The sequence below is a fragment of the Pholcus phalangioides genome, unplaced genomic scaffold (genome assembly GCF_987345545.1).
Source record: "Pholcus phalangioides strain wild (caught in Gottingen) unplaced genomic scaffold, Ppha-v1.0 ptg000009l_1, whole genome shotgun sequence".
In the NCBI taxonomy this organism is placed as follows: Eukaryota; Metazoa; Arthropoda; class Arachnida; order Araneae; family Pholcidae; genus Pholcus; species Pholcus phalangioides.
The window spans coordinates 56,898,302-56,924,987 of record NW_028301602.1 but is presented as its reverse complement, the minus strand read 5'-3'; the positions used below and the strand labels follow the sequence as shown (position 1 = coordinate 56,924,987).

The following is a 26,686-nucleotide window of genomic DNA, read 5'->3' as shown; positions in this document are numbered from 1 at the left end:
TGCATTTTTCAAACTTTATTCTATTACCAGATGAGGGGGAAAAAAAAAACAGCCAACCAAAGTACAATGACTCATGTGCCAACATAATTAAAAACTTAAAAAAACAGGGTCATGGAATGCACATTACCCGTATGACACAGAAGCCACTGTGCACTTCAAACTTAAGGACCAACAAAAACACAGCTAAATCTTCAAAATGTTAGTAAAACAAATATTTGAACATTTTGTTAATCATGGCTACATCCATTAGGAAATATGAAAAATACACAGCTGCTATTTTTCCCACTTCTCGCACAGTGACTTTCATTTAAAACATTAAAAACCGATTGGCCAATCAATAGAAGTGAGACTCTTCGATTGGAACAATAGAGGAACTTTCAAATGACTAGCCTTTAAAATTACATGGCTAATTTACTTTAGGCACATTGACAAAGCAGTGCTTTTGTTTCCAGAAATGTAAATTTCAAAATACGCCATTGAAGCTGTAACAGCAACTGGGATTAAAAACGCAAAGACTTTAAACAACTTCACTACAATACTCATAAGGGTTAAAATATTTAGGATTTTTCCCACAAAAACTTCCAAAGTGATTTTCGAAGGAAACTTCTTTTTTTCCGGCTGATAAACATTAAAGACCTAACTCTAAATCCACTCGAGTTTAAAAACTGATAGCTAGAATAAACTGCCTCCAATATACAGTATAAAAGCTGTGGATACTGATGCAACATTAGGTGCCAAATATATGCATACATATGTTCACTGGGATCAAAATTTTAGCTAAAATTCCACAATTTGATTACAATTGTATTGTTTATAGGCAACAAGTAGGAAGAAAAAAAAGCAGTTAAGATAATTATTGGCTTAAAATCGACATGTTAAAGCTATGAGAATTCTAGTAAAGTCACTCAAAATACTTACAAACAATAAGATCAATAAAAATCACTTCAGATTTTTCAAAAAATAAATGTTCAAATAAAAAAAAGCAAGATTTAAGTGAACACTTGTCACTTTCATATTCAAACTAAAAGCCATTCATTCGATATTAGTTACTCAAAAACCCGAACATAACTTTACAAACATTAACATAAAAGACTTCAACCGAAGTCGTCCGGTCAAACAACCGTTGAAAAAAATATCCCAATAGATGATAGTTCAGGAAAGTCAAAATAAAAACAAAGCCCACTGATCGTTCACGAAACAGCAGATTAAAAAAAAAGAACAAAGTTAGCAGGCTATGGGTGCTTTTAACCCTTTATCCTTGCTATCTGAAGCATGTGTGTGCATACAATATCCAGAAACATAAGGCACCCTTAACGATTTGATTTGTTGCGCATCATAGGCTTGTGCTGTACCATGGTTTCCAACGAATGCTGCCAGTGCCAACAGGTGCGGCAGAAGTATCTGAAACATGCGAGATCTCTACAGAATATCGGACCTTGTTGCATCTTGCAACTGGAACATATTGCATCTTCAAGATAAGGATCTATCTGAATCTGTAAATAGGTATAAAAAACACATATTACTAAAACGTCAGTGAAGCAGAAAGCGCTTTATTTCAACCAGAACTACTTGTCCATCATAAATACAAACTAAATGTCCCAATAATCAATTGTATAAAATAGCATTTTACATATTACAAGTGACAATATTGGAATGAGAAACAGGTTTATAGACAACCATTAAAAAGGTGGTGTTCACCAACATGGTTATATAGTCAAATTTTTGACTAAGATCGATATATATTGACAGATTCGTTAAATTCAGGTTTTTAACCAGTTTGTACACCTATCCAAAAATTATGAGAGACTATAGTTTAAACTATTTCAGTGAATACCACCCTTAGTTATCTAAGACAACAGATGTATTGTCAACATCTAAAAAAACTGAAGTTTTGTTTCAAGTACAAATACAATATAAATCCAGCCAACCTATCTTGAAACTGACGGGACCAAAAAAAAAAGTTTTAAAGTTTTTCAACATTGTTCAGAGATTTGAAATTAGTGAACCACCAGATCTGATCCTCCTCCCTCTCTACTGAGATTACTATTTTACCGCATACCAACTCAGATCATCATGTAATTTCCAACTAGTGAATTTGGTTGGAAATGAAGGCACCATCTATCAGTGGTTGCACCAGGCTTGGTAGGTAAAGAACTTGTTTCTCATTCTTGATGGGAAGACTAGTATCTTACCACTGTGCCACTAGAGCTACTCAATTGGCAAAATGAAGCAAAAAAATTCTTAAACTTTTGTAACAAAGATTACAATTTAATAATCTAAATAAGGATACCTTAAAAAAGATTTTATGAACACAGAAACTTCAAATAAACTGAAAGATGCAGGCATACCTTTGAGAATACTAAAAATATGTACAAGGATTTTATTGGATTTTTCAAAAAACATGTGTGGCAGTCATTCCATTTAAAAATGTACCAACACTATGTATTAAAGATTCATTCAAGAAGTTTCCAAAGTTCAGTTTTATACAACCATCTAAGAAGTTTTAGAGTTCCTAGAACAGATTTGATACTTCAGATGAAGATTGCACTCAGTGTTACTAGGGCTGGTCCAATAAATGGATTAATTATTAAATGAAAGTTAAAAACTGAGACTATCAATCTGATTAAAACCTTCATTAAAATATTGAAAATTGATTTGATGAAACTGATTGTATGTCAAATTATATTCCTATGCGCAACATTTTAGAGAAACAAATATTTTATGATCAATTCAAATTTTTTGGCATCGGAATATAGAAATAAATTCAATAAAAACTGGCGAGGATCAGTTTTAAAATCGAAAAAGAAATTTAAAATACACCATGAACAGTGGGCTTGGCGTTCGCCCCTCCCAGTAGGATTTGCAAATGGAATCCCTATTAGATATTCTGTATAGTTTCTTGGAGAAAACCATACACAGCCCAAGTTTTAATGTATATTTTGTTTACATCTAGAATATTAGGCGAGTGAAATGAATGTTTATACAACAACTAATAGGTATACAGTTATTATTCATAAGGTGGTAGTAATAATGTTTAAAATATTCAATTAAAATTAGATTAATTAAAAAAATGATTAGCTAGTTAATTTTAAATCTATTTCCAGGCCTATTTATTACACATGAATAAAGAAAAGTGTCCTCGTACAAGGTCCACACAAAACGAATAAGATTTAATCTGCCGAATAACCTAAAAAGTTAAATTTAAGGTAATTCGAACAAAAACTTGAAGAAAAGGACTTACTTTCTTGGTGAACCTCAATGTCTTTACTTCAACAAAAGCAGCAGTAATTGCCTTCATATAACTTTTATGATTGTTAAATGTCAATCTACCAGAACCTTTATAAAAATTAAAACATTTAGAAATTAAAAATTTCTTGCAAGTGTTTTTTGTAAGACCAATGTTTAATTATGTGCTTTACATTTTTATATATGACCAATATATTTCTAGTCAGTTTTCAATATAAGTTGCTCAATCTTTCTCAAAAAAATTTATAAATGTTAAATCTATTTAAGAAATGTTATAAGCCGTTTTAAAAGTACCAGACGCACAAGATGATATGTATCTCAAAAAGGTAAGGGCTGTTAGGAAAACACCAATATATAAACACTTAGGCCACAACAGACAAAATATTCAATGAGGTTGCTGAAAAGATGCCTGTAAAAAAAATATGAATGTCAAATAACCAAAATACAGCAACCCAATATAAAAGAGCATATACATCACAAGAAAATACTATATAATGCATAGCCCAGATAAAAAATATAAAGTGTCCCAAAATAGTGCCACCTTGGTCTATCACGCCGTCATGCAAAATTCTCTACATTTGCACAGTGAATCTTCACTGCTATACTGGAAGGAAAGAAAAAGCCAATTCCATTATATTGGCAACTGCGTAGTTTGTCCCGAATTAGAGTTTTTTTTTTTTTTTTTTATATATAAGGGGTAGAGAGAAATCATTAACAGCTCAAAAAAAATGAATTGCATTGGAATAAACTTATTTCAAGTGATTGCAAAGTCAATTTGCCGTTCATGAGCAGCAATATCTAATTATAAATTAAAGACTATGGTACCAAAAAGACTAAAGGCAGTGTATTTACAGGCAGGCTATAGCCCAGGCCAGCAAAATTTTAAATATAGAAAGAAGGGAGAGAATAAACAAAATTCACGTTTCATAAATGTACGAAAAGTGTCTGGTCATTTCTAATAAATATATTAACCACACATTGTGTTTTATCCATACCACCATTGAAATAAATATACGATTGTCTAACCTTCCTATTCACTAACCTGCTATTCACTGCTTTCCCGAATAGTCACAAGTAGACTGAACCACTCACAATCCTGGACTGATACAAAGCACATTACTTCCATTATCTCAAAAGAGTTCTGCCGGAAAAGTTAGCAAAGATTTATAATGGTGGCTCCTTGCCCATGCTCACAAGTATTAAATCACTCGTATCATTCTCTCCATGAAGACAGCCATGAACTCGATGCAACGTAAAAGCCATTTGATTAAAAAGATAGGTGAACCCAATGACTAGGGAGAAAAGTGTGCCCAGTGGCACATAAAGGCCGGAGACTGCAGCCTGGGATCTCAAAAGTGTGAAAAAAGACCTGTGGGCAAGTAGGAAATTTACATGTTGAAGTGGGAGAGATTTGAGAATGGTCTAAATACACAATGTATACGAAATATATATACAGCGCCTCTACTGACAGGAAATGAAAAAAGCCTTCATTCAGTGTTGTAGTTTTGTTCTTTTACGGAATATGCAATATACATAGAAAACAACCTCTACTGCGACAAGAATTCTGCTTTGTTTCGCTGGATGCCTACTCATTTCAGATTACTAAAAAAGGTGTTGGAAAAAAATTCAGCCAACATCCCCTAAAAGAGGATTATCTTTGAAGGGTTATCTATGGGGGTGTTGATACAGTGGTCAGGGAAAAAAGGGTTCTTTGTTAATGAAGGCTGTTGCGCCCTTCCCAACTGACCACCAAGAACATTTCAATAGCTCAATTTCGGCTCTTTAAAAGTAAAAAGACAGAACAATCTACTGATTTTAACAATGTCCGCCATGTGAGAAAATCTGCAACAAAGATATTTTTATTGGCGCCAGTTAGGACTTCAGTTAAAGTCTGAGCTATGGTTAACCATCGTGGAGGGGGTTATAGTGGTAAGTAGCAATAAATCAAATGGAGATGAATTAGATTACAATAAGATTTTTTAAACTTGTTTGGTAACCAAAATGGAATAAAGCTGTTCAATCCAGAACATCAGTGTGCAATCACCGATTGGAATACAACGAAATCATTACACAGAATAGTAGGCAGGTCACGCGATTCCGTTTACTGGTCTACTACTTATTATAATGACAGGTCTTGTGAAATTTCCTGAAAAGGCAAATGTGAAGCTTGACAGAACCTATATTTTTATTAATTGTATACAATACTATAAAACTAATAGCTATAATACCCAGCGCTGCCGGGTTTTCTTCAATGAGGCTTTTTGGATAATGCGATATTTCTTTTTGACAGACATGCAAACCCTGTCTAAGTTAACCAATATGGCGACTTCCAGCACGACTCACGAAACAAATATAGATTTAAAGAAACTTAGAAATTAATATATTTAAAAAAAAAAAGTGTGCTAAGTATTTAGATTCCCCAATTCAATAAAATTTTTAAAATTGATGTGACGGAAAACCTCAAATTTCTTTATTTCTACAGTAAAATCTAATTTTAACACCGATTTCTATGGGGATCCTTTGCCCGACCCTCAAAAGTGATGCTGATATAATGATTATGGCATCTATTCAAAAAGTCATTACTGGGACGATTGAAAAAGTGGCAAACCAGTATAAAAGCAAACTATTATACATACACTGGCAGCGTTAAAGTAATGACAAACCATTATAAAGGCATATACACGTCTCAAACTCATTGCTAGGGAACCACGGTAACCAAAGTAAACGTTCGGAAAGTAATAGTTGAGGCTCAAAAACCATTGTTGCCCGACAGTTTGTCCATTTGGGACATTTGCCCTGCTCCGACGGAATTTTAAAGTAGCCTATCGTTCAAGTCGGGTCCCATTTGGTATATATGTACAATTTGGTAACTATCAATCTAAAATAACAGATTTGTATAGAGAACATGTATAGAAAATCAATTTTACATATAGATTCGGTTATAAATGCAGGACTACCAACATGGAAAAGCTGTTTTCGTCAGGAAAGTAAAATGAAAGTAAATATAATACGATTAAATACTCGACGTTTGGGTTTACCCAAAATTCAAAACGAACACAGCTATACGCGTTTCAGAACTATATGAAGTGTTTCTGCTACTGATGAAGGAAAAAGAAAAGAAATATTGAAAAAACTCCTTATAGCCGGAGTTACTCGCTGTTATAGACAAGAGTCTAATTCAAAATGAACCGGCAACAAAAGAGCAAGAGGACTGAAAAAAGAAGAGAATTTTTTCTTTTTTCAGTCCTCTTGCCGGTTCATTTTGAATTTGACTTGTCTACAACAGCGAATAACTCCCACTATAAAGAGTTTCTTCAATATTTTTTTCTTCGTTTCTGCTACTGATGAAGGAACTTCATATAGTTCTGAAACGTGTATAGCTGTGTTAGTTTTGAATTTTGGATAAACCCAAACGTCGAGTATTTAATCGTATTATCAAACCCAAAAAGGTATTCCATTTCTAAAGTAAATATAACCACCATTTCTGATAAGTTCATACGTTTTGTATTTTGTGAGCTTTCTTTAATAATTTATGAATAATCGTCACAATTTAATCTTAGGTAATTTGGAATACTCCAATATTTGTATTCAATAAAGCGTACAAGACTTTTTTTATACGATAAATTTATTGATGAGATTAAAAAAAATTACCTCAAACAAGCATTATTACATTTGTTTTATTGAGTGCAAAACCACAAGAAGTTGTCTCGTATCCTGGTCTTAATACTTCCCGGTGCAACAATTAAATCTTGTTTTCTCTGCAATCTTTATATTGTCCCATCTTACTTGCTTTACAGACGAGTAACAAACACGGCAGGTAAACAGTTTACATTTGCAGTTTGAACTATTTCTGTATATCTGAGATAACTGGCACCATGTGCCAAAAGGGAATTAAAGTGTTTTTTATAGTTAATATCTATTATTTATTAAAATAAGACTTGTTCTATATCTATGTGTAACAAAAATACAGCACAAGTTTTGTCCATGAAGTTTCGCGACACATTTTTAAATATCAAAAATTTCTTAAAAATTTATATTATAACAGAAGAAAATCTAAAATGTATTATTCTGTAACCTTTTAAAAACTAAATTAACTTTTCAAAAGAATTTACATATAATCTATACCAGCGATTCTCAACCGGTATTTCCCAGAGCCCTAAGGACTCCATGTGAACTCTGAAATTTTTTTTAAATTTACCTAGAAGATGAATTGGTAATTTCAATAAATAAAAAAATAAGCCTACAGGACTAAGTCATAGAAATTATATACCGGAAAGGGATCCATGGGTCAAGAAAGGTTGAGAACTGCAGATTTGTATTTTTTTTATTATCTAGCTTTCAATATAAAACATAGGAAAAACAAATCAAAGGAACAAAAGCAGTTTAAGAATTTCCTTGTTTTTAAGTATTTACCAAAAATATTTGAATTCAAAAATTAGAGGAAAGTTGAGAAAAAACCAGCAAAAACTGACTTTCTTCCCCAACTTTGATTTTTCAATTCAGATATCTACAAATATTACACTTAAAAACATGGATATTTCTTTGTTGGCATCAGAAGAGACAGGGCAAAAACTTAATTCGGTTTTTGGGCATAGAGGTTGTCCATATAAAAGGTTAATGTTTTTGTAATAACTATACAATCCCTTGAAAACATGAATAATGTAGCTGAAATTCCCGACTTCGCACATTTACATTCTGCAAGAATGACTAATATTGTCAGTTTTTTTTGCTATTCCCATTTTAGAAATAGTCAGGCAATTGTGGGGACACTATATTCAAGTAATGCAAACACATTCAAATCACAAGTGCACAAACCAGTGATGGGCCCTTTCTAGAATTTTAATCTGTCTATGAAACAATTTTAAGAAGTATTTTGTTTCAAAACACACTTTAGGATCTGCAGTTAAAGATAATATGTATAGATGTAATGCATTATTGATTTTGTTGCTAAACTAACCAAGTACACAGAAATTATCTTTGTACCATTGATTGGTGCAGATACTTCTATATTTGAATGTATGCACCATATATTCAAATTAAATTTATCAGTTTTTTCATCGACATGTAGATACCTGCATGGCGGAGGTTGAGCAAAAAAGATGAAAGTGGAAACTGGGGTGTGTATCGTCTATTATTCTCATGATTTTATTTCTGGAATACAGTTATACTAAATATATTTACTATAAATTCAAATTCATGATGCACATCGATTTTTAACAAAAACGTATGCAGAAAATTCAATTTTCCTTCTAATTTTTTATGATAAAATAACATCTTTGATGGACCCCCTTTGTCACATTGGCAACATTTAAAGTTTTCCGGCAAACTGCACCCCATCCTTATGTTGCAGACAATACAATGACCATCAGATCTGGCATCTCTTCAGTTGCCAACATGGACCTGGATGAATAATTAACCTCTCCTTCATTTATAGAAAGTTTGTCACTTCTCTTCAGAATTCCAAATGTGAAATAAGATTGGAAAATTCAGCTTTGCGAGAAGCTGAATTTTCCAATGTACTATAATGGACATGGCAAATCTTTTCCAATATAATCCAGAGCTGAAGTTCTGATCAGATTAGAGGAAGAATTTTATCCCATGCAAAGGTTTTTTTCAGATTTCTCAAAACTCATGCCTTTTCTTTAAAATGTTCCATAAATGGAACATGCATTTTTAAAAGCATGTGGCTTGTTCACATGTAATAGTATAAAAAATAATTTACTTTGATACATCAAGTGATAGAAAACAATTTAATTTACTTCAAAATAGACATTGACAAATTTTAAATCGAAATAAGAAACTCCCAAAAAGTCAAAAACCCGAAGTTTCCGAATTTATTTCAAAAAATATTGAACTCCTCTATATACAGTAAAGACCTGAAATCTTTGAACCGTCAAAGATACCCAGGCCACATTGCCATATCGGCTCCAAATGTTTGAACCAAGTTTTCATTTACAAAAATATCGGATAAAAATATGTTCCATTTATGAAACACTGCTTAAACAGATGTCTGGTAGCCCAACCATATTTAAAAAAAAGTGAAAATTGTTCGGATCTGCCACACACTAAAATTCATTAATGTGGCATGCTTCCAGCAATGGGTTTCCTGGTCAAGCAGTTCATTCCAATTTAAAAAAAAAAAGACAAGGATTGTTTTTCCCTTGGATATATATAAAACCAGTTTTCACTTACCTACAGGATACTTATGTTTATCAGTGTCTATTCCTGCATAGACAACACCTCCAAAGAGGTCGTTCATTATCTTTGCAAGACCTTCAGCAGTCAACATACCATGTAATGCACCAACAAAAACAGTTTTGTTTGGATCTAGCCTCTGAGAAGGACAAACAACATGGTTGCTGTCACCTATCACCCAAGGTATCACTTGTACCTAAAGGAGAAACATTTGTTTAAAAACTGAATTTATACGATCAAAACAATTTAAATATAACAACTCTAAACATTTTAAAACAAACTTAGTGATTTATAAATTTTGTTCTAAATAACTTAAAAATTCAATGATAAAACTATAAAAGTCATTTCATTGCTGTTAGTGTAAAACATGCCAAAATTCAATTTTTATATGTCATTAAAAAAAATTCACACATGATTCTCCTTTCTACTTGAAGGAAAAGCATTATAAAATACAAATTGCACCAATAAAATACAGAAAAACTAGACTGCCAAGAATTAAAAAGCTCAAATATTTCCAAAATGTAGTTTAACTCTATAGCGCCCAGATCGGCCGAATAGGTAGCCGCCTCAAGTCGGCCCAGATAGGGGGTATAGATACGTTTTGGTGGGTTTTTGTCACCAACAGGAAAGATGAAAGCTCTTGTCAGAGACAGGAACGGAAAAGACATCTACAACACCCTATCAATGGGATTTTAAAAGCTGATGTACTAGAATGTAAAATACATTGAGTACCCTAAGGAACAAAGATAATATTGTGAGGGAAGGGGGGGGATTTTAAGTAGACAAATTATCTCCGAAAATCCATTGCAATGAAAGGGTGAACGTCAATGCAAAGGGTAGCATGAATAGAAACTCGTGGAGAAAGGGTGGGGAGAGGGAAAGTGGCCAAAATTTGGACGAGACTACTTCAAACAAAAAACTTTGTATTTTCACGAACCTCCCAGGTCTTATCTGGGCATTAAAGAGTTAAGTTCTCTTCCAACTGATAATTCCTGAAACAAATTTTCAGAACTCTTGAAAGTTCAAAGTAAAAATAAATTACTTCTTTGGCTCTCATTCTTCTAGAAGATACTTTATAAAACCAGCTTCCACCATTACTATAGTCATGGGTACAAGCTTGAAGAAGAGCTTTGACATGCTTTTCTGCTTCAAAGATAACATACGCATATCCAGCTACAAAAAAAAAAAAAAAAACAGCTGAATATAATTCAATCTGATAATTCTATCTAAATATGATGGGTTTTTTCACAGCCAATTGATTTATGTACAAAAAAACAAAACCAGCTTTTACAATATTAAAAACTTAATACAACTTCAAATTACAATTTACAAAGTCAACTGCAATAAAATAACTAAATTTTAAATTTAAAAAGTTTTCAAATTGTCTAATGTTCCCTTTATGCTTCATGAAAATACTTTAGTATACGAGAAGGTTAAAGTCTGAGTGGTGCAAGTCAATTCTCATTTTAAGAAATGAATCTACACTGCTGGCCACCCAAATTGCAACACCAAGAAAGACAAGAGATATCGCAACAATATTTATTTCGTAGATAATCATTTGATGCTTGGTCAACATGTTAAATTTATAGACTTCTGTGAAGTGTGGTTCCTGCTAAAATCAATAGCCAGAGTAGCCGCCATTGTTGGAGATCACCGCTGCCACACGCCTCGGCATCGATTCAAAGAGACTTTGGATGTGTTCTTGGGGTACAGCAGACCAAGCAGCTTCCACGCGTTGCCAAAGTTGATCTGGTGTGGCAGCTGGGGATGTAATCTGGGTCAATCGTTGAGCAACCATGGACCACATGTTTTCTATCGGCGAAAGATCCGGAGAGCGAGCTGGCCAGGGAAGCAATTCAATCTGGCGATTGACGAAGAACCTTTGGACAATGCGCGCCACGTGTGGTCGCGCATTATCCTGTTGAAATATGGCTGTGGGCAAGCCCTGAAGGTAAGGAAGGACAATTGGCTCCAACACCTCGGAGATGTAGCGCTGGCTTTTTAAAGTACCAGCAATGCGTACTAGAGGAGTGCGAGAGTGATATCCAATACCACCCCATACCATAATACCCGGTGCAGGACCAGTGTGGCGGTGCATAACGCAGCTGTTCAGCATCCTCTCTCCACAGTGTCTCCAGACTCGAATCCGACCATCGTGGTGTTGCAGACAGAAGCGTGACTCGTCAGTAAAGACAATTTCATTCCATTGTGCCGTCCACATCCTTCTTTCATCGTACCATTGGCGGCGGAGACGTCTGTGGTTCTGCGTCAAAGGTAGACGAAGCAATGGACGTCTTGCGGACAGACCACTCTGCTGTAAACTGCGTCGAATGGTACGAGCAGACACTGGATGATGCGGTACAGACTGAATGTGCTGTGCTATGGTTCGTGATGTGTCTGAGCGATCCGTCACTGCCATATGCTCAATACGCCTGTCATCACGTGAAGTGGTGCACTGAGGTGGATGCGATCGAACACGTCGGTCCGTTGTACCCTCCTGCATCCAACGATCACATATCCGCATTACAGTTGTTTGGTTTCGTCCAACACTACTACCGATTTCCCTGAAAGATAATCCACAATCTCGGTAGGCCACTATCCTTCCTCTGTCGAACTCGGATACTTGATCAAAAGATGATCGCTGTTTTCTACGAGGTATAATTGATCGTTTTTTTGAAAAAACCACAAGAAAAACAATTGCCGTACTTCAAATCGTCGAAATCTCCAAGCTTTAAATAGCGCTTTGAAGTGGCGCCACAGGCGCGTGCGTGATGTGCATCTGCACTGCGATTCTAATCATTTGCATATCTCACCTCCGCTAATGCATGTTGTAAATTTCATATTATTTGCATGCTTCCTTCAGGGTGTTGCATTTATGGTGGCCAGCAGTGTAGAAACAATTCTATTAAAACTTATATTAAAAATTATGATGATTTCACAATCCAGTGGCAAACTACTGAAGCTGAGACTTGATCAGAACTCAATAATTCTGGAAATACTAAAAATGTTACTTGCTATTCTGACTAATTCCTCCCCCAATATGAAAAATCACTAGATACGCCACTTATTTGTACCATGCAGGTGTAACTAGACAAATTAGTTAACTCTTATTTTCAAGCCATTTTAGGCAAAATTAAGTTCTTTTTACACTCTAATATAAGGTTTAACACAAATACATAATTCAATCATTAATACACATAGGTAACTCATTTAAATTTTAAAGAAAAATAAATTAGTTGACTGGTTAAGTCAAAGTAGTGCAAGTTAATCACAAAAATTTTTTTTAGAACATTTTTTAAATACAGGTCATAAAAAGAAATCTTATTTAAAAACAGACCAAGTGAACCTAGTCCGACATTTTCATAACAAAAATTAAAATGTACAACTATTTTTATATTCAAGAAAACATTCTGCATTAAAAACTCTTATAAACTCTGGCATTAACAAAGTTTATTTTTGATATTCAATAAAAATTTAAAACCTGGTACTTACGGTTAATGTTTCCTTTAGCAGCATTTCTTTCTTTACCTGGCCATACTACTTTCACTGGTCCAAACTGAGCAAGGGCCTCGACAAGCCCAACTGAAACAAAAATATAAGGCTTATTGGAATTAAATTTCATCTAGAATGTTTATTACAAATTTCCTGAATTTCTCTAAAAATTAACCTCACCATGAGAAACTGATCTATTCCTGAACCAATATCAAATTACAAAGCTATTGAATTGCAGGAAAATGTTATGCATGTAAATCTTAAACGTTTTAAAAACTGTTTAAAACTACCTTTTTATGAATAGGATTTGTGTAAATAGACTAGTAATTTATTTAGAGCAAAGATTCACAACTTTACAGTTCTACTTCCTTCAAAGCCAACCTATGAAGAGATTTAACCAGTCAGTTACGACAGCATATGACCTAGTGCAGATTTTTATAAATAATTATTTTAGTTGTCAGTTTTTTTGCTGTTGACTTTAAAAAACAGTTAACATGGAGTCAGTTTAAATGTATTCATAAAAGTTTTAAATCGGGGAAATTTATTTTATTATTAGCTTTAAATTTTTAATAAAAAGAAAAAAATTGACTGGTTAAATCAAAGTGATGCAAGTTGATTAATCCTCATTAAAAAAGTTTACTACAGTTGTCATTAGGTTCCCATGTTAAAAATTATGTTCTTACAATCTAGAGCATCAGTTCCAACCTTTCATTCCCACACCTCTAGAGCAACAAGACACTTTCCTACACACCCTTGGATGTGTTTTTTGTAAAAACTGGTTTTTTCAATTACATTATCAACTAATTAATTTCTATGAATTTTTACATTTTTAATGCCTTTTCAGCTATCGCCGATATGTAATTTTGGTTTTAAAAATTCAAAACTAAAGTAAAAAATTCTTTTAACATTTCAGGTTTGGAAAAAAAGATTCATTGAATAGTTCACTTATTGATTCTACAACTAAATTAAATGTTTTTCTGACACTTTACTGAATTTTATGTTTTTCCGGAATAGTGTTCATGACAGTATCAAATGCAAGCATAACATGTTAATAACATGATACCAATCTAAACAAACTTACAGTTTAAGTAAATATTTTTCTATAATATCAACCGAAATGAAAAACTAGAATTTATGACACTTCTACAAGAAGTCAGAAGATGAGGCATCAAAATATTAATACGATTCATATTAATTGAAAAATTCAAAATTTTCCTGAATAATCAAACACGTAATTTCTTATCTTGCATCCCCAAAAATACTCCCACATCCCCAGTTGGAAACCACTGATCTAGAGATTTCTAGTGATTGAAGTATCAGCTTTAATAGTTCTTTCCTTTCAATAGTTTAACACTTCTAGATTACATTTCGGAATCCAAGTAAGAATTGTTGAAAATGTGAGTTGCACCACTGACTTTAACCATCTTCATACAATCCCAATATTAAATGAATAGCTACTGCCCTGCCTAAACCATTTCACCCACTTTATCACTTACATTCTAAAATATTTATCAATGTAATGTAAACTCAACTTTTGCTTGTGGGTTATATTTTGCTTATGATCAAGTGAAAATTAAAATCCTTTATAAAACTATCAAATTTTATAGTGACGATGGCAAAATCATGTTTGCACCCTATAATAGACAATATATATAGAATACAAATAGATTTTATCAATATTCTAATTAGTAAAGAAGCATTCATAATGGTTCAGATTATATATAAAATTTAAACATTACCTTCTGTTATATCCCAAGGCACACCACCAAGAAAAACTTTGCAAGAGTATGGACTCTTGTGAATTCTAGGAGGCAACACTCCACTCCATGTACAGCTAGCTTCACAGAATGCTGTAACAATATTCATATGCCAAATCCAATTGTGATAAATTTAAAAACTAATGGAATTTATACACAAGAAATTAAATTTTCGGAAATTACAAGCTTCAAATAATTAAAATACAGACAGACGTTTTATACTTTTACCGATGTTTTTAATTTTATCAAATGTGAAATAAATTTAATGATTTTCATAAAATATTCATATTTTTAAAATTCAAACAAAATCACAGCATTGCCAAGATAGAAATTAAATTATTAAGTGCAAATTTTATCCGTGCAAAACATGTAAATCAAACTGATTTGAGGTTTATTACATGAAAATTTAATTTAAAAATAAAATAAATCATTAGGCTATGTTAGTCATTTTTACAGAAAAAGCATTTGCAATTCATTTTGCGATTTCATTTATTGGAACCTTAAAAATTAATATGGTCATTGATAACAATGCCTGAAAAACCTGATTAGCAACTTAATTGTAACCCTTAGATGAAGCTGTTTTCTTACCTCCATACACACTTATTTTTCCGACCCAAGATCTTATCAAACATTCAAAATATTTAAATGACTGATTTCAAAGAGCCTAATTAGTCATGAGGCAAGTTATTAAATTTTAGGAATTCACATCGGGCATACCACCACAGTACTTTTCTGTGCAGTAAAAACACTTTCCTGAATTTTGGTCCCAATTAATTAATAAATATATTTATTGGTATGAAAAGTTATACCCAGACTGCCCAATACTGTCAAATTTCTCTATAGTTATTTTATGGTTGTTATAAATTTAAGACATACAAGACTCAAGCTACGTCAAATTACCCAAAAGTGAATCAAAACGAAACTTGTGTTTACAATGAAAACCTCATAATAAAAAACCAACTTTACAAGAAGAGCAAAATTTATTTAAAGTATTTTTTCTCAGAACATAGATCAGTGCCAATTTATTTTTTTTAAAAGCTGTTATTTAAATTAAAAGCTTAATTTAAAACTGTCAGTCACATTAAAAAATTTTTTGATGTACAAGGTTTCATTATAAAGATGACAATATACACAGCCCTAAGGGATTCTATTACCTTAGTATTTATAAAAACCACATACAAGCCTTTGGAACTTAAAAACTTAACCAATGTCCATTTTACCTGTCCCGCACATGGCAAAAACTCCTGAATTCAAAACAATTACCAGTTGGCTTTTAATGTTTAGCTCAACCTTATTTAATGATATAGAAATTGAAGTTAAGACCGAACCACTTCAAAATAGTCTTATTTTGACTGTCTCGATATATTATTTTGATCTCAATACAAAATTTCTCAACTATAGATTTTATATATTTCTATAAATAATTTTTTTTACCTGCAGCTTTTCTATGCAGCCTGGCTGCTCGTTCAATTGAATCAAGATCACTATATCGAGTGTTCACAGAACTCATGGACCATCGTCTGTCCACAAAGAATGGGGACGATAAAAGAGGAAGATCTACATCCGGTCTATACGACACATTGCTACCCAGCGCTGGAGAGGATATTCCTGTTCCTAATTGTGATCCAACTGTAGTACCAAGATTCAAATTGTTCTAGAAAAATAGAAGTATCACATATATGAACAAAAATATTTTTTTATATCAAACTTTCGTTAAATGCCAAAACTAATTTAACATGTTAAAACATCTTTTGCTAGCTACAAACTGTTGGTCAAGCTGTGTTGGTCAAAGCTAAAATACTATTAGGAAAAAATTTATCAAATATTTCAAAACACACTTCACTCATTAAATATGGAAATCAAATAGAATTTATTTTACCGTGGGAAAACTGATCTATTTGATTAAGTCTTTCCGCAAAGAACAGGTAGACCAACACAGTATTTACATAATACTAAATATAAGATTTACATACACACAGTAACAAAATATTAATGAACAACCCTGTAATTGTTATTGACAGATATTTGCAGTATCGCATCTGTCTTCTACAGCAAATCTTACCTATACTCAATAGTAAAATTAAAAATATATTACTTATTGCCCATAAAATGTTTCTAAAGGAAAAAACCATTTGAAATTTAAGGCCATACAGATCAGGGAAAAACTTCCTAGTTTAAATATACAATTAATAAAAATTAACAGGACATGCAATTAAGAATGTCTTATTACAGATGAGTCGAGCAAAAAACATGTGCTCTTCATAAAATTAATCAAAGCAGGTGGCCACTTAAGGAGATATCAGAAATAACATCAATAATTGATACGGTATTAACTACAGGAAAGCTTAATCCATCAGAGATAGCCTGTATCTTGTAATAACTGCAGTATAAATAGATTCCTCGCGCTATTTTCCACAGCGATACAAGGCCCCACAGTCTCATAAAGTGAAAAGCTGAAAGCAGTACACTGGTAAACTATGGAATATCAATTACTGCTTGGATTCATCTCAATGACCATTTGTTTCAACCACTTTAAAAGACATTAAAAGACAGCGTTTCTGTAATGATACATGAAAAAAATGTGTGCAATTGAACATATCTTTTTTAGAAGGAATTAAACACTGCCAATTCGTAAGGGGAATGTCAAAATATACAGACCCTGTTAAAAAGTACCTTTTCTATTCCTTCGAAAATTATGAAATCATTCCAGTTAATCTTTAATTTTTTCTCATTTAAATAACTAAATGTGTAAAGACTTATAAAAAACTCATTACATTACGATACTGGGACCAATGATTAATCTTCAAGATCATTTCCAGAAAATTATTTTTGGAATAGAAAAAGTTGGATATTTTAGAGATTTGTCAAGCAAAAGCTTAAATCTGATTAACAGTCACTTATTTCAAGACGAGAAGTTGTTAATTTACATTAGTAACAGTTTAAGGATTAATGAATATAATTAATAACCTATTAAATCACCGATTTATAATATAAAAACTATGGAAATATTTTCTTGCCCATAAAGATCTAAATTGAAAACTTCCTGTATATCTTTAATATAGTTCAATCTCCAGGATAAATCTTTGCATATAGCTCTAGTTTGTAACCTTGATCTTAATCGAGGCATAGGTAGGGATACAAGGGCATGGAGGGACATTGCCCTTCCCTAGAGTCAATGGTAGAGCCAACTGATCAAATTCACATATGAATTGACATCCTGCCCCCCCCCCCAGACTTTCAAGGCCAGAAGTATAAAAATAATCTTTAAAAAAGATAACGAAGATTAAGAATATGTAAGAGGTGCATGTACAATTAAGTAAAAAGAGTGGAAAATGATAAAAATCCTAATTACAATCCTGATCACAATCATTGCATATTATGCACTCTTAAAATTTGATTAGTATTCAGATAGTGATAGATCTTCAATTCCCTTTTTCTCTTATATCTAGCAGCAGAGACCCCTTCACAATAAATTTACGTGATAAACTATGGAAAATAATAGAAATCGTCCCAAGGCCTATAAGTCCTACCCTTGTGAAAAGTGATGTTGCAAGGAATCAAACATCAATATTCCAAAGCAGAAGGCAAGTTCTATCACACTTGTTGACATTTAATGTTTTGAAAAGAAATTATAGTTAAAATCGATTATATATATATATTGAATTTCTAAAGTATTTAGCTTAAAAAAATAAGATTGTCCAATTTACAAGACTTACCATCAAATCAGATAAATTACTCAATTCAGATACACTGCTAATACCACTGGTATCTGATTCTGTGGGAGAAGAGCTGCGATTGTCTCTATAGCTTTCACAACCCATAAGTATGGCCTGCTCTATGGTTGGACTGCTAACATCGTTACTGAAATTTAATTTGGATCCATAAGAAATTTTAAAATAAAAATACAAAATACTAAAAGGATACAATTTATATATATGTCAATGTATTGCCAAAAAAAAATTTAAATACAGTAAAGACATCAGAATAAAGGATAACATTCTGGTATTATCAGTTATATTAAATACTGAAAAAAACAGAAAATATTCATTCACAGATTAGAATTTAGGTTTATGTTAAATTTTTATGGCAAGTTTTTCTGTGTATTTCGATGCTGAAGCAGAACCGTACGTTATCAATCCACAAGACCCCGCCACAGATGTATACCCCACCTCTTTATATATTTTCGTACTTGGTTCAAAATACCCTATCCAGGCAATTATAATCCATGTACACAATGAAGCTATTTTTTTTTACAATGACCTACCTATAATAGAAATAAAATGAAAAAGTTTCAGTTCTTGGTAAGTTTCAGATAACCAGACTCATTATTACTCAGCTGCTAGACTCTGGAATCTACGAAACACCATATATTTAAAAATTGTTGCAATTCATAAAACAGTTTCATTTAAAGTCCCATTATGGCTAATTTAAAAAAAATGTCTTTTTTTAAAGCAAAAATCTGGCAATTACATTTCGTAACCAGTTATGTAAAAATTATCCCGTTTTCATGCACCTTATTAGCTTATAGATTTCTTTTTTGGATAGAGATATAAATTAATTATTGGTATAAGCAATGTACATTGCATAGAGTTTATGTTCAAAAAACAAATTTAAAATTTTTATTGCTTTACCTATTGAAAGACATAGATGGCGAAGCTGCTCTGATTGCTCTCACATTACCAGGTGCAGGAGAACTGCTCCAGCTCTGTGATAAAATCTTATTCAAGGGTGAACTTGCATCTAGATATTTCATATTCCCATAGCTATATGAATGTCCTGAACTGTTCTGGCTATTAGAGCTGCCACAGCTTGATAGACCTGTTAAATACGATCCATTACTACCTAGACTGGCATTTGATCCATTCATTGCAGGTATTGGAATAACATCTGAAATAAATGTTTAAAAATTTAATTAGGATTTAAATGACGTTCCCAGAGGATTGGTGTATCCAGAAATTTAATTTATATGAAAACATTTCATATACAATAACGAATCTCTAGAAAATATTAGCTGTTTTGTAACACAACCAAGACAAACAATATAATGGTTTTTAGATCTTCCAATCTAATTTATTGTTTACACAGAAATTAAATTTAAGGATGATCCCATTAATCTAATTGAAATAGATAGTATTTTTAATGTAATCAATTTTTACAAAGCTTTATAAAAATGAAAATTTTAGGTACAGTTTATCTTTAAAAACTATTTTCATGGCCTTTTTATAACATTTATTAAAGTTTCATTATGTATTAAATTTCATGTAGAATTTATAGCGTTCTGTCAAAACATGCTCAAGTGATAAGACTAATTAAAATTACCATGAGAAATTATATACAAAGATATAAAAGTAAAAAGATCAACGCAGGACAACATATTTTAAAGGTTAAGGAATAAATGTTAAGGAAAAGCTCATTTGATGCATTAAACAATCTTGGGCACTCTTCCATTACAACCATACCATGTATTTTTGTTGCTTGTAATCACCCACATTTTGACTTGTTCCCCCCCCCCCCCACAGGCTTTGTTCGATAAAAAAATTATAAATAGTACACTAAAGAAAATAACACAATAAATTTGAAGAAAATTCACCAAGAAAAAAACGCCAAGGGATATATGGTTATATCTCTCAAAGAGTACCAATTTTAAATGAAACATAACTGTCCAACATTCAATATTGTTTTCTTAGAATAAATAGTTTACACTGATGAACTTCTTACACAACATAATTTAATCTGGTTTCATACACCTGTTCATGTTTAGCAAAAAATTATTACTTACTAGAATATTGTTTGCCATAACCGAAAAGGTCTGCAATGGAACAATCTGGAAAAAATTCAAATACAATTCTAAAATGCATGCAGTACAATAAATAAAAAATTTGTAATATTCTCATAATTGTAAGATACAAGTACCCTACAAATACAAATTCTGAAGATATAACAGGTAAATTACCCAATAAGACGAGAGGAAAAAAAATAAAGAAACAATTCTATATTTTATTACACGATTTTAATTGGCATCAAGGGGAAATAAAATACATAACACTCAAATATATCCTGCTTTATATTCAGCCTAAATAAAAAATAATTCTCCAATGATTAAGAAATAATTTACTTTGCCAAGACATTGCAAGATGGCATTTGTTACAATTCTCCTATGAAACTTATATAAATTAAGACGTAAAGAACTGATTTACCCCGCCCTTTTATCTTTGCCTACCTTTCCACACTTATGTAATTATTTATCAATGAACAGTAAAATAAATTTAAATAATTTGAGTGAATACATTAAATTAAGATGCAAGCTCATTTTAAAAGTCTATTCATACTGCATAATGTACCTATACTATTTTATGTTTCTTGAAATTAGACATTGGTTTCTTGGACTTAAAATAAATTTATGAAAGTACAGTACACATGGGCAGAGATTAGGGTGATGGGACATTGCCTTTGACACTGGGAGAGGGATGCAGTCTTAATGCAGGAGTCCACCTGGGAATTGCCAAGAAAAGAAAGACCTCACAAAAAATGAAATATAAGCCTAGTTGAAATTTTCAACGAGTATTACATGTAAATTTCGCTTGGCAGGACCTCAAAAATCAATTGACCGTGACACTTTATCTCCGCCTATGAGGACAGTCTTGTGTCCCCCAGACTTCAAAGTCTGTCATTATTGCTGTGGGGGGGGATATGATGTCAATTCATATATACAGATTAGATATATCCACTCTACTTTTGATGCTGGCGGCATTACCCCTGTATCTCCACTCATGATAGCCCTGCCAACTGGTCTAATATAATGTATATATTGACATGTTTCACAACTACATGCCTTCCCGCTACACTTTCAAGTCTATGTAGTCATAGGGGGTGGAGATAAAATACTGGTCTGTATTAAATCAGAAAATAGGAACATCTGTTTTTCATATTAAATAAATTAATTTAATTATAAATTTAATAAATCTATAAAAACTTCATGAAGTTATCAGTACAGAAGATACAAATCATAATCTGATATTCCACAATTACCAAAATATTTTTATTTGTAACTGCCAGTCTCGAACAGGTTTCCACGATTAAAAAAAAAAAAAACTTCCACAAAATAAAAACTTATGTAATTTAAAAACTTACTTTAAACCATATATAGATCACTCGTTCATGTTAACACTTCACTCATTTCATTCCCTAGTATTATATGGTTTGGTTATCTGGAGGTGGCAACTTTGTTTTAAATCTCACACCAATAATGAAACTCCAAAAAAGAACAATAAGACTCATCACAAGTGACTTTAACCCCTTCACAACTTTGTCTTTAAATCCTTCCCTTAAGTCAGCTTTACTTCTACAAATCTACTATAATTATTTTTAAACAATTTGCCTTTAAACAGTTTCTTAGAGTATATATTTGTTCAATCTATTTATCACTTATTCACAAAAACCTAGAAGCATTTTACTTACCTCAGCCCAAAATTTTATAACTGTCACCCGATATCTTTAACATTAATTTATTACCTTTCAAAAGACATGAAGCAATATCTTTTTCAATGAGTGACATTGAGAGTTTCATATACTCCTTACGCAATTAAATTACAAATCTATTTAATCTCACACATTGCTATATATAGATTCTTATTTGTACTCATTTGAAAATCATGCAGTGTATATTTTATATAGTTGAACTCCTTGCTGTTGCCATAAACAAACAAATCATGCAAAAGTTTTGTTTTGATATACATTTGATTTTTTTCTCTCATATTAACCATTACAAAAAGTTTTTTTTACATTTTTAATGTTTCGCATTATAGTTTGTTGATATTGTTCGCTAATAAGTAATTTCATTAATATTCATGATAAACTTGCAATGTATCAACCAGTATAGTCTCTAGACCACTTGGTCAATTTGTCTAGTCTTGTATTATAACAAATTAAAGTGATTAACGGGATCTATATACATTTAAATAATGTTTTTCTTTTTTTCTATTACTCGTTAACACTTAAGAAACAATCGTTTATAGATAACTAAATATGATCAATCTAGTTATAAGAACATATCAAAATATAAAATTTCATTAAATGAAACCAGTTTTAAACCAAGTTTGGTTAATAAAAATACAATGATTACACTGCTCAACACTGATTTGGTTCTCAAAGATATTTCAGTGATTTTAAAATATACTGGGACTCAATTCTAACACTAGTTGTCAGATTGGCTCTAGCTTGAGACAAAAAATTAAATTCCAATATCAATACCACAAGTAACACAAATTACATTGAAACTGCATTAAATACAGTACATCATTAAATATAATTAATTTAAATATGTTTGCCATATACATTTAATTATTCAAATATACTTATTGTCCTATTCATCTCAGATTACTGAGACTCAGTTATAATGCATAAATCAAAATGAAGTTCAATATAAAATAAGCACATACCTTGACCAACTCTCTTAGAGTCATTCACATTTGATAGATCCAATGTATTTTCTAACATTGCATTGATCCTCTGGAAAATGTCACAGCTCTTTAAATAGTCTACGTTTTGATTACCATAACACTTTTCGGTACTTGGTGTATTGTTACAATACTGTCCCTATGATAATCCAATTTGCCAATTAAAATCAATTACATGATCACACAAGCTTAAAAATCTTTGAAAAAAATTCAAACCCAATCAATGTTAACACTTAAATGGCCGCTCACGAGATTTTTAATGTTTCAATGCAGAGACGTAAAAGACCGGCAACAAGATTTCTGGATTTTTTAATTTCTTATATGTATTTGTTTTTCATTTCCAAACGAGAAAATCGCCGGCCTTAGAGTAAACCTACGGGAAATATGCGGTCACTTAAGTGTTAATAGCAACTGAATTACATACCAAGATTTTTCGGATGAAGAAATTAAGATTTAATAATTCTATTTAACGTACCATCAGATGCAACATAAAATCAGTTTATTATACACTTGATGAATCACAAGTAAATTTTTCAGATATAATAGAACCTTATAAATCGGATAAAATTGGGATTGGACCAACTCAGATTAATAAAAATACAGATGGCAGTTCAAATCAAGGCTGGTTCTGGACACTTTTCAAGTGTAGCGAATAAAATTTTGACAAGGAGAAAAAAACACTTCAGTTGGCACCTTAAAAAAGTGCCTTCATTCGTCTGTCCCTGGTTTACTCTACCAAAGGCATCCATACAAAGAACATTGCAGAAGCCTAGGGTTGCTAAAGATCCTATATGTTATAGTCCAAGATATCTCGATTCAAACTTCATGAAACGTTCAACCAATTGATGGCTATTTTATAAAAAAAACATTTTCCAGATAGGAACTACAACATACAAAATACATACAAGACAACAAATAGAACACCCACCACCTCGAATCTTTTGGGAAGGCTTAGGTAACCGGAGACACTGGTTCTGGCTTCAATGACCCAAGATAATCGTTTACCAGCATTTGATTTTGAAATTAAAAAGAAACTATGTACTCTGAATTCTCTAACTTTCCAGCGGATGTGCATACACAGGAGATAAACAATCCCTTTCAGTCCATATACTCTTGCATATACACGCTGGAAAAATAAAAGTCATAAAAAAAAATAACCTTTCTCACAGAACAGCAGTTTCTGAAAATGAAGTTTAAAATTTGATGAAGCTTCAAGCATGTTTTTACTCGAGTTTCACTTTAGACTCTGATGGAATGTTTTTACTTTAAAAATAAGGTAGTTGTGTTTTTTTAATGGTCAATCAGCAATTCTGATACTTGCGCACCTTGGGTTTTTGCGATTGACCATTGCAACTTTTCTAAAACTGCAACTCAATACTTGAGCTAGGACAAAATGCTGTAATGGCACCCCCTGCAAATAAATAATTCACCCGCTCTTTCAGGTTTGGTACATGGGGAAAACTTTTACAATGCAGTCTTTGCACATTCTGGAGCAAAGGCCTCGGGCAAACTTCCATAATTTATAACATTAAAAAAAAAAAAAAGAAATGGAGCCCTGCTAGCCCCATCCTTGGGAGGGTGGGAGCCCAGTCAAGCCCATCATTAATTTGCCACCAATTTAATGAAAACTTATTATTGAGCAACGAGCTCACAGCACCCGTTCATTCAGTAAATTAACATGCCACAGTGTTTCAGTACAATATCGACAAACGTAAAATATTTACAAATTTGTATAGACGTAAAATTCACGTTAATTATAAGGCTTAATTGGATCAACCCAAGCTCCCAACTGAATTAAAACTACAAAATATACACATTAGTTTGCTTTCAACCTCGGAATATCGAAGTTAAATTGGCCATTCGTAACTAGTTTCATACGAATTTCAATTTCCACGAACAGTAGAAAACTGAATTCAAAATAACCGACAAAAAGGTATGTTTTACTATTACGTGTAAAATGTTAGCATTCCTACTTGGCTCATGTTCGAAATACCGAGTAGCTGGCAAAATTCCAAATCCAGGATTTCAGAGGACATCTCCGACAAGAAAACGACGAATTTATTCTCGTAGGACAAAGTAGTCGAAATTTCGCCGGGTTCAAATAATTTCAACACCTACAAATATCGCAGCATACGAAACCGCCGACAAAAACAGACGACCACCACCATTGCCAGCACATCGACCACGTGCACGTTGCAGCACTTTAAATGCGTAGGTTGGGCGTAGACGACGGCGACACCACGTGATACGAAACCCCTTCTACTACACGGCTTTCCCCTCCCCTCCACCCCGAACAATATTTTGAGATATCCTTTTTTTTTAAATGAAAATTACGCACTGTATACAAAGTAAAATCTTCGAATGTATAAGCAAATTCTCTTAAACATTTATGAACTCACGTTAACAAGAGACCCGGACATGCTGCAGCAGTTTCACTGGATTCTCAACAGGAAATCGAGGCTCTTTAAAAAATAGCGAAGGCACAAACGGAGTTTTTTTTTTTTTTTGTTTTCCTTAAATAAATTAACCGAGTATAAACAAATGTAAAGGGGGTTTTCCGCAGGCTGGTCCGATTCTTAATTGCTGGCTGCACTTAAAATAGTAATAAAAGTTCGACCGGCTTTTTCTGTTGGATGCCGCAGTAGAAACCACTCGAGGACGAGACAAACCACATCCAATAGTAAAACGAAAACTTCGGCTATTGCTGCGGCAGACGAGAGTGTTAAAGGATCCCTTTTCGGAGTAGAATGTTTCAAGGGTTATTGTATCGACTAATTTGCATAACCATTCGAACCATCCTTTCTTTAACCCCCGAATCTTTCCAGAGAGAATCTCGCCGGCTGCACGCTGTATTAAAATGATTACGGAGGAGAGCGGCTCGCCGCCCAACAGCTGTTCACGTGGAGAGACTCAATTGGCGATACATTTGGCGAATAATAATTGTTTTTTTTTAGCTCGTCATAGTCATATGGGAAACCCGCATTGGCGATAATTTTGGTGAATGTATTTTTTTTTTATCCAATAACAAAATTAAAAAACCCGTACCTACGAACTGGTACGGGTTTCGTCGTCGTCGTCAGTGATGATGCAGGCAACCGGCGACGACTCCCCCGACCATTCGCAATCCTCCTCGTGGTCTTCGGCGATTTTTATTACTATTATTATTAAAGAGCGCTTGGCTCGATTCCTTCAAATTTTTCCGGCAGAAGGGGTGTTTCCGGCGCCGGTAGGTCGCTGCGGGTTTTGGTCGCCAATGCTAGACTGCGACGCATTCTCGCCGCATCGAGACCACGGCGTCGTCGCCAATTAAAATAAATAAAAAATAGAAAGGTGGACGAAAAAAAAAACTGCGTGTTATTTTTCCCAAATACACTTTATGCAAAATTCAACGAGATCTTTCCGTTGCAATAAAATGGGAAAATGTTTACTTAAAAAATAACTTATTCTCGTTTACATTGCACTAAAAAATTTTTGTCCCGTTTCTCCTTGATGCCAGGGATTTGGGTGCGGCCCTAATATTTAATGTGTACACCAAGGCAT

At 32.8% G+C, this 26,686-nt stretch overlaps 1 protein-coding gene across 5 annotated transcripts; it reads right to left on the bottom strand.

The window, feature by feature from the left end:
• orb (polyadenylation element binding protein orb) lies at positions 1–26,306 on the bottom strand. 5 transcript variants are annotated; one of them, XM_089236611.1, is made up of 12 exons: positions 26,192–26,306; positions 23,129–23,285; positions 20,470–20,514; positions 19,322–19,577; positions 18,407–18,551; positions 16,125–16,344; positions 14,673–14,783; positions 12,934–13,023; positions 10,484–10,614; positions 9,439–9,637; positions 3,242–3,336; positions 1–1,493 (listed from the first exon to the last, which is right to left on the bottom strand). In XM_089236611.1, the coding sequence occupies exons 2-12, from the start codon at positions 23,184–23,186 to the stop codon at positions 1,311–1,313; spliced, it is 1,533 nt and encodes a 510-aa protein (XP_089092737.1). In that variant the 5' UTR covers positions 23,187–23,285; positions 26,192–26,306; the 3' UTR covers positions 1–1,310. The 5 variants fall into 5 exon arrangements, with proteins under 5 accessions (XP_089092737.1, XP_089092735.1, XP_089092733.1 ...); XM_089236609.1 differs by lacking the exon at positions 26,192–26,306 and adding an exon at positions 25,546–26,021 and having other exon boundaries at positions 19,322–19,508; XM_089236607.1 differs by lacking the exon at positions 26,192–26,306 and adding an exon at positions 25,546–26,020.
• Between the last annotated feature and the right edge of the window lie 380 nt (positions 26,307–26,686).

What these genes read in the sequence shown, in the direction of transcription:
- orb (XM_089236606.1), bottom strand. Translation starts at nt 25,182, where the DNA reads ATGTCCTCTGAAATCCTGGATTTGGAATTTTGCCAGCTACTCGGTATT. An exon ending in GCCTTGGGATATAACAGAAG is followed by an intron (nt 13,024 to 14,672) that starts GTAATGTTTAAA and finishes TTTTTGTTTCAG; the next exon opens with TTGGGCTTGTCGAGGCCCTT. An exon ending in TGCTAAAGGAAACATTAACC is followed by an intron (nt 10,615 to 12,933) that starts GTAAGTACCAGG and finishes TTTTTTTTGTAG; the next exon opens with CTGGATATGCGTATGTTATC.